This window comes from Sminthopsis crassicaudata, chromosome 1 (assembly GCF_048593235.1).
Source record: "Sminthopsis crassicaudata isolate SCR6 chromosome 1, ASM4859323v1, whole genome shotgun sequence".
Lineage (NCBI taxonomy): Eukaryota > Metazoa > Chordata > Mammalia > Dasyuromorphia > Dasyuridae > Sminthopsis > Sminthopsis crassicaudata.
In genome coordinates, this window is record NC_133617.1 from 407,638,935 (window position 1) to 407,655,847 (window position 16,913).

Genomic DNA, 16,913 nt, shown 5'->3' on the forward strand with positions numbered 1-16,913 from the left:
TTTAGGTAGCTTGGGGCAAACATTATGATAGCTATTTATTCCCAGGTTATTAATTTGATATGTTTACATTTTGAAATTAAATATAAAGTTTGAAATGGTAGCACTTGTAATATAATTCTTTTTTAAGTTAATACTTAGAGGGACTGAGCTTTCCCAATCCAAAAACTTCCTTTAAATTTAAATTTCTAGTTCAATGTTATTATTTTTTAAAGCCCTATATGATAAATTGTCTGAATATATTCTGTCAGATATTGAATTCCATATTTTTATCTCTTAAATACTTTGTACATTCTCTTCAGTGTGTGGAATCTTTAGATACATTGATTTTTTTATTCATGAGCCAGCTTCTAGTAACTGAGCTACTTCATAGTATGTAAATTATGTTTCTTCAAACTACCTTAAAATGAAGGTAGTTTCTTAAAATGAAATTTGAAAATCTAGAGAATATTTTTCTTATTTGGGTCCTTTAATTTTTTTAATTAGATCTTTGATTTCAACAATATAAAGAATTACATTGAGGAAACTTCTTTAACAAATGTGGAATGGTGGTTGTATTGTCATATCTTTAAGGGTAAAGGAGGAAGGGAATAAGCATTTACAGCACCTGCTACATGCCACATATTGTGCTAAACCTTTAAAAATATTTCATTTGACTTTAACAGTAATCCTTGAAAGGTGGGTGCAATTATCCTCATTTTTCAGTTGAGGAAACTGAGGCAAACAGGTTAAATAATGAATGACTTGTCCACAGATCACATAGGTTGTAAGTATTGAGATTGAGTTTGAGCTTAGGTCTTCCTGACTACAGGTCCACCACTTTATTTATCGTACCACCTAAATGCTTTTAGTAAGAATTGATTGGCTGCCTTTAAAGGTTAAATGATTTATCCAGGAACACTTGGACATGTAGCAGAGGCAGGGCACCTGAATTCATATGTTCCTTATTCTAAGACTGATTCTCTCCATGCATATTGGTTTGTTGTACAGATAATAAGATTGATTCAATGCAAATTCTCTTCTTACTACTTCTTGGTGGCTAAAGTGCTTTTGATCTGTAACTGACTAAAAGAAGAATGGCAGAAGGGAAGAAAAGAAAAAATGGTCTGTCTAGTTTTACATTGAGACAACAAATCACTCACTTCATTAATCTGTACTTTTAAATATATATATAATTTTAGCTTTATCTCTTAGAGCTATTTTGTATGTATTTTTTTCATTAGGTGGAAATATGCAATAACTGGTATTCTTAAAGTAAATATCCAGCCTAGGCTACAGATGTGGTCATGGAAATACATCTATGAACACAGGCAAAACGTGAAGGAGTATAAAGAACTTTATAAGAAAAAGATAAGAAATAAGAAGGCAACTGCTGAAATTCTAAGCTCTTTGCAGGTTAGCACTTTTTTTTTTTTTTTTTTTTAAACATTGGCAATACATTGACTGTACTATATTACTTGAAACTTCTTTTGGCGTCTATAACGTGCAATTTCCTAATTCCACTCTTATTTTCTGTTACTGTCATCTCTTCTCTATTTGTACCTGCTGCTAATATCTGCCTATCATGTTTTGTTTTTTTCCGTATATATCTACCTATATATTCTTCTCAGTTATCATTTATATGCCATTGAATCCTTTCCTAAGTTATCTGAACCTTTAGAATTTGCCTAAATCTGGAAGCCTTTTGGAGTTGATGTAGTCTTCCTGGGGTCACAGCTATTTTTTTTTTTTTTTTCCCCTGAGGCTGGGGTTAAGTGACTTGGCCAGGGTCACACAGCTAGGAAATGTTAAATGTCTGAGATCAGATTTGAACTCAGCTCCTCCTGAATTCAAGGCTGGTGCTCTATCCACTGCTCCACCTAGCTGCCCCTGGGTCACAGCTATTTTAAACTTATAGTCAATTTTTCATTATGTCATTTCCCTGATCAAGAATCTGCACATACGTACCTCATTGGTTTCAAGTTTTTTCAAGTTTTTAAATTTTCAATTTTTTCAGGTTTACATAATTTAGTCACTTTATCTTATTTTACACAATTTGCTAACATAGAGCCTATATGCTAATCATAGGAATTTCCTTAGTCTCCTATATATGCTATATTAATTTCTGCACACAAATCTTTGTTCATATGCTCTGTTTGCAGTGCTCATAACCTCTAGATTTTTCAAATTTTTCAAAATTCTACTCATCCATTAAAACCAAGATCAAATGCTGTTCTATATGTAAAAATTTCAACTACTGTAAATTTATTCTGATTTCTTCTTTCCCTGGATTAGTTTTAGTCTTCCTAATTTTATATTTGCATTGTTCATGTTGTCGTACAATCATTTAAAATAGATTTCCATATTAATTGTGATGAAATTAATTGTTATGAAAGAAAAATTAAACTAAAAGAGAAACACCATGAGAAAGAAAAAAAACAAACAAAAAAAAGTGAAAATAGTGTGCTTCAGTCCACATTTAATCTCCAAAGTTTCTTCTTTGGATGCAAATAGTGTATTCTATCCCAAGACATTGAAATTGTCTTGGATCACTCTGTTGTTGAGAAGAGCCAAGTCTGTCATAATTGATCATCATATAATCTTGCTGTTACTGTGTACAATGTTTTGGTTCTGCTTACTTCACTCAGCATGTTCATGTAAGTCTTTCTAAACTTCTCTGAAATCAACCCGCTCATCATTTTTTTAAAGAACAATATTATTCCATTATATTAAAATACTACAACTTATTCAGTCATTCCCCAATTGATGAGCATCTCCTCAATTTCCAGTATTTTGACATCTTTTATGATCTCTTTGGAATACAGATCTAGTAATGGTATATTGCTAACTCAGGTATATACAGTTTTATATCTATTTGGGCATCAAAACAGTTCTCCAGAATGGTTGGATTAGTTTACAACTCCACCAATAATGCATTAGTATCCCAGTTTTTCCAAATTCCCTCCAACATTTATTGCTCTCTTCTTCTGTCATCTTAGCTAATATGATAGATATGAGGTGGTACCTCAGAGTTGTTTTAATTCTCAGTTCTCTAATCAATAATGCTTTTACATGACTGTATATGGCTTAATTTTTTTCATCTGAAAATTATTCATATCTTTGATCATTTATCATTTGAGGAATTACTCATATTTTTACAAATTTGACTCAATTCTCTTTATATTTTAGAAATAAAGTCTTTATCAGAGAAGCACTGGCTGTAAAAATTATTTCCCAGATTTTCTTTTAGTCTTGACTAAATCCGTTTTGTTTATACAAAACCTTTTAAATTTAATGTAATCAAAATTATCCATTTTGTACTTCATAATGTATTTCTTGTTTGGTTATATTTTCCTTTTTTCTCCAAAGATCTGACAGGTGAACTATCCCTTGCTGTCCTAAATTGCTTATAGTATCACCCTTTATATCTACATTAAGAACTGTGATAAAACTATTTTTATTTTCTTGTTCTGAATAAAATGAAACAATGGCCCAGATAAGTGAAAGCTGACTCAAACAGGACAAGTGAACATCATTAACTTTTAGTTAAATTTTAGACCAGAACCAGTGTTTCCTGATTTTGTTCAGTATTTTGTCCAGTAAGTATTCTTTCTGCTCCGTGATGATGCCTTTCATTTCCTTAGTTTTCCCTATGCCTAAAATCATAGTGCTGAATACAAAACAGGGATGTCATTCAGTGAGAACATGTTGATTAATTGATTTGAAGAGGTAAAATAAAAATTGTTTTAATTTCCCTGGCAGTAAACCAATTGATCACTTTATCTTGCCAATGATTATTCTGTTAATGAGGAACCTATGCTTACCTTTATTACCTAAAATCAGAATTAGCTTCATTTAATGTATGTTTATACTTTAAAGAAATTTTCAGGTGATTTAATATGTGTTAATGCTATACTGTATTATATTTCAAATATTTGCATATATTTAAAAATTATACCCCTTTTTGTTCCTTTTGGTAATGACTGCTCTTTATGATACTTTTATGTCTGTACTAAAATTGCTGTAGTTGATAGAAAATAGCAATGCTTTTCAGGTGTTAAATCTTGAAAAATGAGATGTTTTCCAATTTCTTGTCATTTTTTTTATTTTGCTTACTCCATGTCACCCTTCTTATATGCAAAAATTCCCTTATTTTAAGCAATAATAATTTAATAGAACTATCTTGTCTAAAGTTATATAGGCGATATTAGCACATCTTTTCTCTTCTTTTACTTTCAGCATTTGGAAAAAATCTTAGATGTATTTAACATCATTTTGGCAAGACAACAAGCAGAAGCTGAGGTAAATATATATATGTATATATTTTTTTTTTTTCAGTTGTTGGAAAATAAGATCAAAGTATTTGAAATTAGATGATAAAGTCATATGAATTCCAATTTATCTATCTAAAATACTTTGGTCTTAAAATACTTTTGATCTTACTCTTCTGAATATTAAATCACTTTTTGTGAAAACAGTATCTTTTAAAATCTTAAATTTGTTGAAGAAAAATACATTATTCTAGGACAGTGGCTTTTATTGAGTTTTTGCTTTTCATAATAAGAAGGAAACTTCTTTATCAGCAACAGTTCTTAGAAATCATGTGTGACTTTTAAATATGTAATTTGTATCTATTTTTGTAAATGTAAGTGTAAATTTATATATTCGGCTATATAGGCCTAGCAAAGATGAGCGTGAATTTCTTTTTTAATTTCTGGCTACAAACCAGTTCATCAAATTAATTTTATTTTATGTAATTTTCATTTTACATAATGCTCATTTACTGTGCTGCAGATAAAGAAAGCTGGATTCAAAATTTATGGAGCATCTCCTGAGGAAAATAAAGGATGGTTTGGTTGGATGTGGAATTGGTCAGAATCAAATACTACTAATGAGCAAGCAGATGCTAAACTTCCAAGTATGTGTTTTTAATTGATTTTTAGTGTCATTAATCTTTTAAATGTGAAGTTAAAATTTTGAAATAAAAATTCACTGTTAAAGCTAAATAAATTCCTCTGACATTTCTGTATTTACATTTTTATGCCAGTTTGCCTTGGAAACTTGAATTCATTCATTTTGGTAGATTTGGAATTGATTTGATGACTTGACAAATATTTCTGATTCATTGTCACCTTGAAGGAAGATTCTTTGAAGTTTTGTTACTGAATAAATATTTATTTAGTGCCTACTGTCTGCTTAGCACTATTGTGCCCTGGGGATATAAATAGAAAAAACAAAAAGAACTTATGCCTTCAAGGAACTTGCATTAAATCTAAAGGAGGAAGACTAGACACAGTGGGGAGGGGAGGAAGGACTGGAGTAAATCTCTAATGGAAAATCACTGGAATTTTAAAGTAGAGAGCTGCCAGCTGAGAAATGAGGAGATGCTCTGAATTGAGCTCACATTTTAAATGGAAGCTTTGGAGTTCATGCCCTCTTTTCCATTCAGAGGGACATAGGATGGTGATGAGCTGGATGAAGTACCTGTTGGAATCTTTACAGAATGATGAGTTTTTTCATACACTCCCCTGTGCTTTTTAATATTTTAATTTAATTAAATTAATGACTTTGTTTCATGAACCAAGTGAGTAGAAAATACTTAAGTGAGTCTAGGTCCCAAAGATAATATTAAGCACTGGGGATACAAATACAAATACAAAAGTTGAACAGTCTATGCTTTCAAGGAGCTTAGATTTTAATAGTTAGGAATATTTCTATAGAAATATAGAAATTTGGTGACCAAAGAAGGGAGTTAGAATCTAGAAAGTTTAAAAATAAAAGTGAATAGAGCAGAACAAATGACTTTATTGATTCCAGTTTTGTTTTCAGAGCAAGAGGTAGAAATCAGAGAAGAATGTAGGGATGTTGCAATGAACAGCTAGGTGATATAGGTGGTCACTGAACTTTTGAGTCAGAAAGAGCTGACTGTGGGGCCTTAAATTAATAATTTCACATTTATCTCAGTTTCTTTTGCAAACCTTAAAAAATTATATATCTGCTAGCTGTAGCTATTGTTGGTAGTTGTTTCAAGGAACATAATTGTAGGAAATCAAAGACAAAAATGAAAGTTAATTAGGGGATAGTATTATGACGATTACTATCTATTCTTAACAGTTTGCTTAAAATTTTACAAGCTATTTCTTTGTTTTTTAAAAGCAGCAATCAATAGTTGAACATGTTTGTCCACATAAATTATTTACGTTATGAATTTTTTTTGGTTTAGTTTCATTTTGTAGCTGCTTTGTTTTTAATGAATTTCTTAAAGTCTTACTATAATTAAGAAAATAAAGTTTCAAAATTTTCATATTCCATTTCATAGTCAACTCAAACTTTTATTTCATCGATCTTTTGTCCCTTAAACATTTTTTTATTTTTTTATAAATGTTTTTGTTTTCAAAATATAAAAGATAGTTTTCAACATTTACCCTTGCAAAACCTTGTATACCAAAGACAGCAAGTAAACCAATATATTAAAACATTTTAAAAGATAATAAATGATATAAAAATTTTTACTGTCTGCTAATATATACTATTTTTATATTTTTGCAAAATTAGGAAAAGCTAAATTATATTTAATGTTATTATTATTTTTTAATTTCTCATCTATAAGGTCTTGAAGAATATATGACACCTGAAGAGAAGGCTAAACTCTATGAAGCAATTGGTTATAGTGAAAACGTTGTTGATCCAACACTGCCCAAAACAGTATGATATCATTACATGGAAATTTGCTAAATGTTTGCTAAATGCAACTATTTCTTATTGTATCATTTTATTGTTTTGTGATTTTTTTTTTTTAATGTTTGGAAAAGTGGTAATATAAAATAAGTGTGTGCATATAAAATAACTTATTTATCTTTAATGAACGTTTTGAAAATCTTTTAAAAAAGATTTAGCTTTTGTTACATCAGAAGTGGTGATCACACTCCCCCCCCACCCCCCCCAAAAAAAGGCTAAAAACAAAAACCTTGTAAGGTATTGATCCTAAATTATTATACTTTAGAGCTGATTGGATTTTAGAAAGTATTAAGTCAAAAATATTTTTATATATAAAGAAGATGGTTTTGAAAAAATGTGTTTCTAATATTACAGAGCTTAGGATTGTCATCAGCACTTTGATTTCTACTCCTGTTTCTAAGGTAGAAAAACCCTTCCTGATTTTGGCTAGCCAGAGGCTCCTTAGCTTGCTGTAGTTCATTTTAAATTCTTTTATCTTTTATTGATAAAAGCATTTGGCTCTGACCTCATGTACCTACCTATCCTAGGTGCATTGGCTCCTGGGAGAACTAGGGAAAGCAAGCTGGGTAGGTACATACCATATATGAAAGGTTTTTCAACCAGTACTGTTGAATACTTGGGTGCTAGGTAATGCTGCTGAGCCTGGATTCAAGAAGACATATTTTTATAAGTAAAAATCTGGCCTTAGACACAAGTTCTGAGACTGTGAGCAAATAACTTAACTCTATTTGCCTCATTTTATCTATAAAATGAACTAGAGAAGGAAATGGTAAACTACTCGTTTTCTTTGCCAAGAAAACTTCTGAGTGGAATTACAAAGAATCAGATGTGACTGAACAACAAATTGAATGCTTATCTTTAACCAAAGCTTATCTTTATTTTGTTATGCTTTTGAATATAATATTTCCCTTTGCAAAAGAGAGATTAAAAAAAATCTACCTTTTCCTTCTGTCATATAATGACTTTATAATGAAATGTATTTAAAATGCATTGGACTTTTTTTGGGGGGGGGAATAAAAGGTTGTGGAAATAATAAGTGTTACTTCTTTACATATTCCCTAGTATGAAGCCAAAAAATTATCTCTACGATTGGAAAGCATGCATATTTCCTTAAGGGAAAATGAGAAGAAATCTGAGTTGGTACTTATTTCTTTAGGAGAATTCAGCACATTGATCATACAACGACCAGGAGCACAAGCATTAAAGTAGGTGTCACATTAATTTTATTCCTGTTATGACAAAAAATCATATTGTAAGAATTAGAAGATGTCAGAATCTTACATATTCTTCAGCATTTCAATACAGGCATGGTATTGTTTAATAACATTTTTAAAGTTTCATTTCAAAGATAGCTTAAATATTTTATATACATATATATATATATATATATATATATATATATATATATATATATATATATATATATAGATTGTATAATTTTAAAATATATCCAGAACTTGTTTTTAGTGTGAGAAGCAATATTCAGTCATCAATCAGTTTTATTGTGTTTCCATCTCTATAGAATTTGATGATACTTCCTTTTAAAATTGAACTTAATATATGTAACAAATGCTAGTTTTTCTATATAAATAAGTAGGTATTGAGAAAAGATTAAAGTTAATTTAAAATCTACATGCATTAATTAAGGACTTAGTATGTGGCAGGTATATGGTAAGGTCTGGAGATAGAGAGAAAAACAAAAAGAATCTCTGCCTTCAGGGAGATGACATCTAAATGTGTATGATAACATGTAAATAACTAGGTATGTACAAGTAGACAGACTAGGCCAAAGGTAATCTAAGAGGGGAAGGTACCAATAGTTGGGTGGACCAAGAAAAACATCCTGAAAAAGGTCAGATTTGAGGAAAGTATGGTAAAATAAAAAGTGAGAATATTCCAGGTATAGTAGATAGCCAGTGCAAAGGAAAGAGTGATGGAGTGGTATGAGGAATAGTAACTAAGATAGAATAGCTGGATGTTAGACTGTGTGGAGGAAGAATGGAAATAAAGGAAGAGGCAAGGTATTAAAGAGATTTGTATGCCAAAAAGAGGACTTTATATTTGGTTCTGCAGGTAATAGGAAGCCACTGGAATTTGTTGAGTCGTGAGGCAGCATTTTTAGGTCCATGATTTAGGGAAACCACTGTGGAATCAGAGTAGAGGAGTGGTAAGATTGGAGACAATGAGACTGATTAAAAGACTTATAGTAGATCAGGCAAGAGGTGATGAGAACTTGTACTAGAGTTAATAGAAGGGAAGGATATATCAGAGATATTGTGAAGGTCAAATACCAAGAGGATTTATCAACTAATTGATATGTGGAGTAAGGAAGGAATTAAAAATGATACCAATGTTGCAAACCTGGATGACTGGAAGGATGAATGGTACTTTGATAAAACAAGGAACATAGGATTGCGGAAGGATTGGGGGAATAATGGTAATAAGTTCTGTTTTGGTCATGTTGTGTATGAGATGTTTTTTTCCAGTTTAGGTTATCCAAAAAGCAATTGGTAATGTGGCACAAGAGAGCTCAGAGCTACATATATAGATAGGGAATTTTCTGCATTCAAATGATAATTGAACCCATGGCAGCTCTTGAGATCACCAAATGGATAATAAGAAGAGAAGAGGTCCCAGGACAGAACTTTGAGGGACAACCACTTTTAATGGTTATGACATGAATAAAGAACCAGTAAAGCAGATTGATGCATATTTAACTATACCACTTCAGGCAGAAAATATTTTTCTTTGAATTTATTGGCTGATTTTAATTTAAACTGTTAATTTTTTTGTGTTATTTATTTTTTTTACCACTGAAAATGCTTGTTTTTGTTTATCAATTTCTGTGCTGTCCTTTTTCATATAGATTTGAAAGCAAAATAGACTCATTTCGTATTACTGGTTCATCATCTCGTCACTCAAAACCATGTCTCCTTTCTCCATTGGATTCTTTTTCTTCACTTTTCAAAATTATGTTTGAGACCAATCCGTTAGATGGATCTGCTGCTCAGAGATGTGTCATAGAAGCTGAGCCTTTGGAAATTATATATGATGCAGTAAGTAAAGAACCTTCTATTATCAGGACTTTTTCTTTGAGGTCTGTATGAACATAAACTTGTGTGTTATTGTGTTAGTGACAAATGTATTTTAACAGAAAACAGTGAATGGTATAGTGGAATTCTTTCGGCCCCCAAAAGAAGTTCATTTGGCACAGTTAACTACAGCAACTTTAATGAAACTGGAAGAATTTCGTGAAAAGACATCAACAGGTAAATAAATGTCTATATTCATTGCTGGTAAATCAAAAGACAAAGTTATATAACACATAAATAAATGCTTAGTGTGTTATTTTAAATGCTAATAATCTTGCATTTTTATTTTTCTAGACAAATGATCATGGTACTTAATTTGATATATTTTTACCTTTCAAGATCAATATGATAAGAAATATGAAGCAGTTTGATGTAATGGAGGGCTGTCCTCAGAGACAGGAAGTTCTAGATTTAACCCTTTCTCCAACACATCACAGTCCTGTGACCCCTGGGCAAATCATTTAACCTTTCAGTGCCTTTGTTAATTCTTCAGGAATGTAAATTGTGTAATCCTTACTGTTCCATTCTTGGGAAAAAATTTGCTTGATTGAGAGTTCCTTACATGAGTAAAATCATGAATTCCATTCCCCCTAAAAAAATCGTAATGAATATGTCCTTTTCACACTTTTTGAAGGATCAAAACTTAATTTGTTCTTTTAAACCTTCAGTTTCTTTTTTCTTTTTCTTTTTTTTTTTTTGATACCTAGACTTGCTTTTCTTTTTCTTCCTTTCTCCCTCTCTCCCTTTCTGTTTGTTATCCTATAATATTCTTATGAGATACTCCTTTGCTAAATTCATCTCTATTTCTGATTTTATATTTTCCTAGATGATATTTTTTAAAATAATATTTTATTTTTCCAAATACATGCAAAGATAATTTTTGCCATTCACCTTTGCAAACCCTTATGTTCCAAATTTTTCTCTCTTAAACATGCACAATTCTTTTAATCATATTTCTACATTTATACTGCTGCACAAGAAAAATCATATCAAAAGGGAAAAAATATGAGAGAGAAAAAAACAAGCAAACAACAACAACAAAGGTGAAAATACTATGTTGTGATCCACATTCAATCCCCACAGTCCTCTCTCTGGATGCAGATGGCTCTCTCCATCACAAGTCTATTGGAATTTCCTTGAATCACCTCATAATAGAAAGCAGTCAAATCCATCATACTAATCATCACATAATCTTCTTATTGCTGTATATAAATATTCTCTTGATTCTACTCATTTCACTTAGCATCAGATCACATAAGTCTCTCCAGGCCTTTCTAAAATATCTTACTGATTGTTTCTTATAGAACAATCATTCCATAACATTCATATATCATAACTCATTCAGTCATTCTCCAACTGATGGGCATGCAATCAGTTTCCAGCTTACTGCCACCACAGAAAAAGGGCTGCCACAAACATTTATGCACATATGGGGTCCCTTTCCTCCTTTATGATCTCTTTGGGATACAGACTCAAGAGATCAAATGGTATATATACAGTTTGATAGTTATTAGGGCATAGCCTGGATCATATTTTTTTTGCTGCTTCTTTTGTGCTAGATATAGCAATTAATATGTGCCCAATGTAATACTTTGAATACTATATTATAGTAGGGGAAATGAGACATGTACCCAAGTAACTATACAAAAATTAGGTTGAATTATATACATGTCATGAGTTCAACATAGCAGTTAAGTAAAGGACAGAAGGGTCACCTTTCTTGAGGAATAGAGTGTAGTTAACCTGTTTCATTTTTGGAGACTTCCATATTGACATTAATTCATTAAGGTTTATTTTTGTGCAATTCATTAATTTATCTTTTTTATGATTATTCAATTAATTTTAAATCCTAAGTATGCTATCATGATTACTATATTTGTAAATTGATTATAACTGTGTATTTTATATATATATATATATATATATATATATATATATATATATATATATATATATATATATATGTTAAAATTATATATCAAACTCACAAGATTTATTTAATATTTAACTTGCATATCAATTTGGCAACAAATATTGTGTTCTTATAATTTGAAAAATTACTAATTATAAAATTTTAAATTTTATTTTAAAGGTTTATTATATGTTATTGAAACACAGAAAATTCTTGATCTCAAAATTAATATGAAGGCTTCATACATTATTATTCCACAAACTGGATTTTATACTGCCACTTCAAATTTACTTCTCTTGGATCTTGGCCACCTAAAGGTATACATTTATAATATAATATATAAAGCTTTCTAAATATTATTTTGATAATTTTGAATATGTTTGTTACCTCCCTAGCCTGCTACATGGATAATATGCTGTGGTACATGTAATTCTTTTTTTTTTTTTTTTTTTTTTAAGATAAAGCCAGTTATTAGAACTAGCAGGTGAAATTTGCATCCTTGGTGATTATTAAGTAGAATTTTCATCTAGTCAGATTGGTTCAGTACAATTTTGAATGAATATGAACCAGTTGATTTTTGAAGAGTGGGTAGAAACAAATTTAATAAGAAGGTATTGCTAGGTATTCAGGAACTCATTTGAGTTACGAGATGAATTATAAAAGCAGAAGGATTTGAAGGGAATTTAGAATTCATTTAGCCCATGCCTTTACCTCCAAAATTCTTCCTGTGTTATGATTCATATGTTAGTAGCAGGAATTTCTTTTCTAAAATGCTTACACAATATTTATGGAAGTTATAGCATTGGTAAAGAAAGGAATCTGTTATGTTTATTTGCTTATTTTGTTCCAGCCCAAATAATTTGTTACAGATAGGGAAGCTCTCTGTTGGAGATTTTGTGTTTTGACCAAGGCAGATTCAAAATTTGAGTCCACTGTCCTTTGACCTATTGTATTGTGCCCTCTCCAGGGCCTGGAGATCATTACATTATTTTCCTTTGCATTTTAGATCTTTTAGGTCACCAAATTAATTTTATTAATATTTTTTCTAGCTCTATTGGAACTTTCATTTAGTAGTATTGTCATTTCTTATTTTGATTGACCCAACAGTGATCAAGAGATCCTTGTTGTTAATTGTTGAGCAGTTTTAATTATGTCTGACTCTTTATGAGCCTCTTTGGAGTTTTCTTGGCAAAGATACTGAAGTGGTTTGCCGTTTCCTTTTCCAGCTTATTTTACAGATAAAGGAATTGAGGCAAACAGGGTTAAATGACTTATCCAGGTTTACAGAGCTAGTAAGTGTCTGAACTTGGATTTCAATTCGGGTCTTTCTCGTAGGCCCAGCACACTTAACTATTGCAGTACCTAGCTGTCATGTAGAAATAACAATATTAGGTCAGCTAATATAGTAAGTAAGTATATGCTACTAAGTAATTTGAACTCAGGCTCTCCTGACTTTTGGTTCGCTAGCCCCACTGCACCATCTAGCTTTAAAGAGAATTTTGTAATAGTGTGTATACAGGTCATGAGTGCAATTTGGTAGATTGATTCTTGGCCAGTTTAATGATTTTTTGGTAGTTATTTTGAATTGGAATTCAACTTCTAGTCTTTCTTCCAGAATTTTCTTATTGATGTTTAGAAATGGCCAAGATTTTTAAAGCTATCATCAAAACAATATAGTTTTGTTTTTTCTTTGCCAATCTATGCCATTGATTTTTTTTTCTTTTGTCTTATTGGTATTTTTCATATTTCTAGGACTGTGCCAAATAACAGTGGGAAAAGGGGGTGTCTTTCATTAACTCTTGTATTAAAAGGGAAATTTCTAGCTTTCCACATTAGAGGTTGTTAGTTTTTAGCTTTATGCATATGATTTTTATCATATTGAAAAAAAGTCCTAATTTCCAATAGATTTTTGATAGAAAATGTCATCTACAACTAGAAAGAGAACTATGGAGACTGAATGTGGATCAAAGCATAGTATTTACACCTTTTAGGGGTGGTGGGGTGGGTGTTTTTTCCCTTTTGTTATGATTTTTCTTTCACAACATGACAAATATTGAAATACATTTAAAATGATGTAAGTTGATTTTTCTTTCACAACATGACAAATATGGTAATACTTTTAAAATGATGTACATATAAACTTTATTAGATTGCTTGCTGTCTAGCAATTAGGTTAGGGAGAACAAAAGAGAAGGAGGGAGAAAAAAATTTGAACCTAAAAATCTCATAAAAACAAATGTTTTAAAAAAAGAAAAAGGTCTTTCTGTGGTCTACTTTATAAGGTTTTTATCATGAATGTGTATTATACTTTATCAGAGCCTTTGTTTGTCTACATCTATTGATGTAGATACTTTTAGGTACTTTTTCAATCAGATAAATTATGTTAATTCATTCCTAATATTGAACCATACTTGCATCCCTGTTGTGTCAGATAATTATAATGAATAATTTGTCAATAAGCATTTATTAAATATTCTTTTATGTGGTAAGGATACAAGTACAGTATATTCATAGATAAATACAGAATATTTCCAAAATAAATAATTTGTTTTTTGGAGGGAGGGACTAACAATATGAGGAAGCAGGAAAGCCTATTAAAGGAGATAGCTTTGGAGTTGACCTTTGAAAGAGTATTGAAATTCCAAGTAGAGTAGTAATTGAAAACATCAATATTTATATCATTGACATTTATGGAAATATCTGATATTAAGTTATTACTTATCAAATAATATTTATCTGATATTAGTAATAAGCTTTAACACTTCAACAAGTGTCAATTATTTAATTAAATTTTGGTAAATATGATTCCTTCAAACTTTAATGGTTATGATTTTTGTCTTCAGGGACAAACTTTGTTTATTGAACATTAATGGGACATATACCATTTTTGGTACATTTAGTATGTACCAAAAAACATGACTACATGTTTTTTCCCCTGTCTGAATCCATGTTGTTTCCAGTTATTTTATAGTTTTAAAAAAGTGGAAACTCTAAAGTGAAGCCATGCTTTGAACTGTTTTAAATATATCTTAATATTTACTTTTAAGGTGTCGAGCAGAAATCGTTCTGAGTTGCCACACATTGAAATAAACCAGACTAATATTGAAGAGATTATGTCTAGAGCTTATGATAATTTTGATATTCAGCTTAGTAGCATACAGCTACTTTTTAGTACTAAGGGTAAGTAATATAAATTATTGTGTGATTTTTTTTTTTTCTTTTATTCTCTAAATTTTGAATGTTTTATTAGAACTTCCAACTTTTGGAATTACTTTTTTCCTTTGATTATGACAGATTTCCACAGTATAAGAACTTGGATAATTCAAGTATTGTCCTTTCAAGAGTTTTAGTTCCTACTTCTCCCTTCCAACTGTTAATTTTTAATTATTTGGGAAGATTTTCTCCAAGTGTTATATGCTTACCTAAAGTTGTGACTCTATTCTGATATAGAGCAGATTGACTTTCATTTACCAAAATTGTATTGATACCGTGAATGCTTTTAAAAAAAGAAGACATCCAGTCTTTAAATATGTTTGCATATAATTAGTGAAATTATGTAATTCTGGTTACTTTTTGATTTTTCTAAATATCAGCCCTGAGATGTGCTCTTTCTCCTAGCCTACCCTTCCTTATAAAATGATTTAGCTTCCTCTCCAGTGATATTTATTTACTGCTCTAATCTAATACCTCTGGCTTGTTAGGAAGCCCCTCAAGAGTGTAGGTCAACAGGAACTTTAAGCAGCAGCAAGAGAAGAAAGAAGGGGAGAAAACAAATCTGGGAAATCACAGTGATCAAGGGAGGATGATAATAAAGAGATGATGGTGGGAAGTGTTCCAGGATTATGCTGAAGCTTTCAATTCCTATGTGTAGCAAATATAAAGGTACTTTATTGCTTCTAGGTGATGATTGGAAAGAAGCTCGAAAACTCAAGTCTTCCCGTCAGCATATTTTGGAGCCGATGCATTTTAATGTGGAATTATCCAAGGCCATGGTTGTCACAGATATAAGAATGCCTAAGTATGTTTCATTTCTTGGTTATGTGGATTTGTTTCTCAATAATTTAATCATTAGGAAAATATTTCATTTAGATGGCTCTTTTAAAAGAAATAGCTCTGTTTTAACATGCATTTTAGTGTCTGGTAGAATGAATTTAATTGTTATGGACTAACCTGTTTAAACAAATAACATTTTAATATCTGGCTACATAAGATGCTTTTTTGTTTTGTTTTGCTTTAGGAGATGACTCATAACAGTGTTATACTGTTCTTAGAATAAATTTTATTATACAGCTGTAATAACTACTTGTATTAACTTTTATTCATGTAGGACTCAAATCAAGTTTGGATTTGGATTTCTTACTTATATGTTAAAGAATTGACAAATCAGTATCAGTTGTACTTTCCTTCATTAATATCACCATCACCATTGTCACTATTATTGCCATTATTATTGCCTCTAGAACTACCAGAACATTAAAAATTTGATTATCATTCTCCAGTTGCTAGCATTTAATTGTCCTTTTATGATAAGTCAAGGCTAATTTTTTTTCTTTCCTGTCAATGTAACTCTTTTTCTTATTAATTAATTAATTTATTTATTTATTTTTAAATTTTATTTTATTTTATTTTTTATTCATTTTTCCAAATTATCCCCTCCCTCCCTCCACTCCCTCCCCCCGATGGCAGGTAATCCCATACATTTTACATGTGTTACAATATAGCCTAGATACAATATATGTGCGTAAATACCATTTTCTTGTTGCACATTAATTATTAGCTTCCGAAGGTATAAGTAACCTGGGTAGATAGACAGTAATGCTAACAATTTACATTCACTTCCCAGTGTTCCTTCTCTGGGTGTAGTTATTTCTGTCCATCATTGATCAACTGGAAGTAAGTTGGATCTTCTTTATGTTGAAGATTTCCACTTCCATCAGAATACATCCTCATACAGTATTGTTGTTGAAGTGTATAGTGATCTTCTGGTTCTGCTCATTTCACTCAGCAACAGTTGATTTAAGTCTCTCCAAGCCTCTCTGTATTCCTCCTGCTGGTCATTTCTTACAGAGCAATAATATTCCATAGCCTTCATATACCACAATTTACCCAACCATTCTCCAATTGATGGACATCCATTCAACTTCCAGTTTCTAGCTACAACAAAAAGAGCTGCCACAAACATTTTGGCACATACA

At 30.8% G+C, this 16,913-nt stretch overlaps 1 protein-coding gene across 2 annotated transcripts in view; it reads left to right on the forward strand.

Moving 5' to 3' along the window:
• Positions 1-16,913, forward strand: part of VPS13A (vacuolar protein sorting 13 homolog A) — a 246,253-nt gene that overhangs the window by 66,209 nt on the left and 163,131 nt on the right. For both annotated transcript variants that reach the window (XM_074280102.1, XM_074280103.1), the window contains exons 13-22: positions 1,221-1,392; positions 4,216-4,278; positions 4,771-4,894; positions 6,587-6,681; positions 7,777-7,919; positions 9,581-9,770; positions 9,869-9,983; positions 11,899-12,035; positions 14,766-14,898; positions 15,619-15,736. In XM_074280102.1, the coding sequence (XP_074136203.1) occupies positions 1,221-1,392; positions 4,216-4,278; positions 4,771-4,894; positions 6,587-6,681; positions 7,777-7,919; positions 9,581-9,770; positions 9,869-9,983; positions 11,899-12,035; positions 14,766-14,898; positions 15,619-15,736 (1,290 nt within the window). The remainder of the gene's footprint in view (positions 1-1,220; positions 1,393-4,215; positions 4,279-4,770; positions 4,895-6,586; positions 6,682-7,776; positions 7,920-9,580; positions 9,771-9,868; positions 9,984-11,898; positions 12,036-14,765; positions 14,899-15,618; positions 15,737-16,913) is intronic.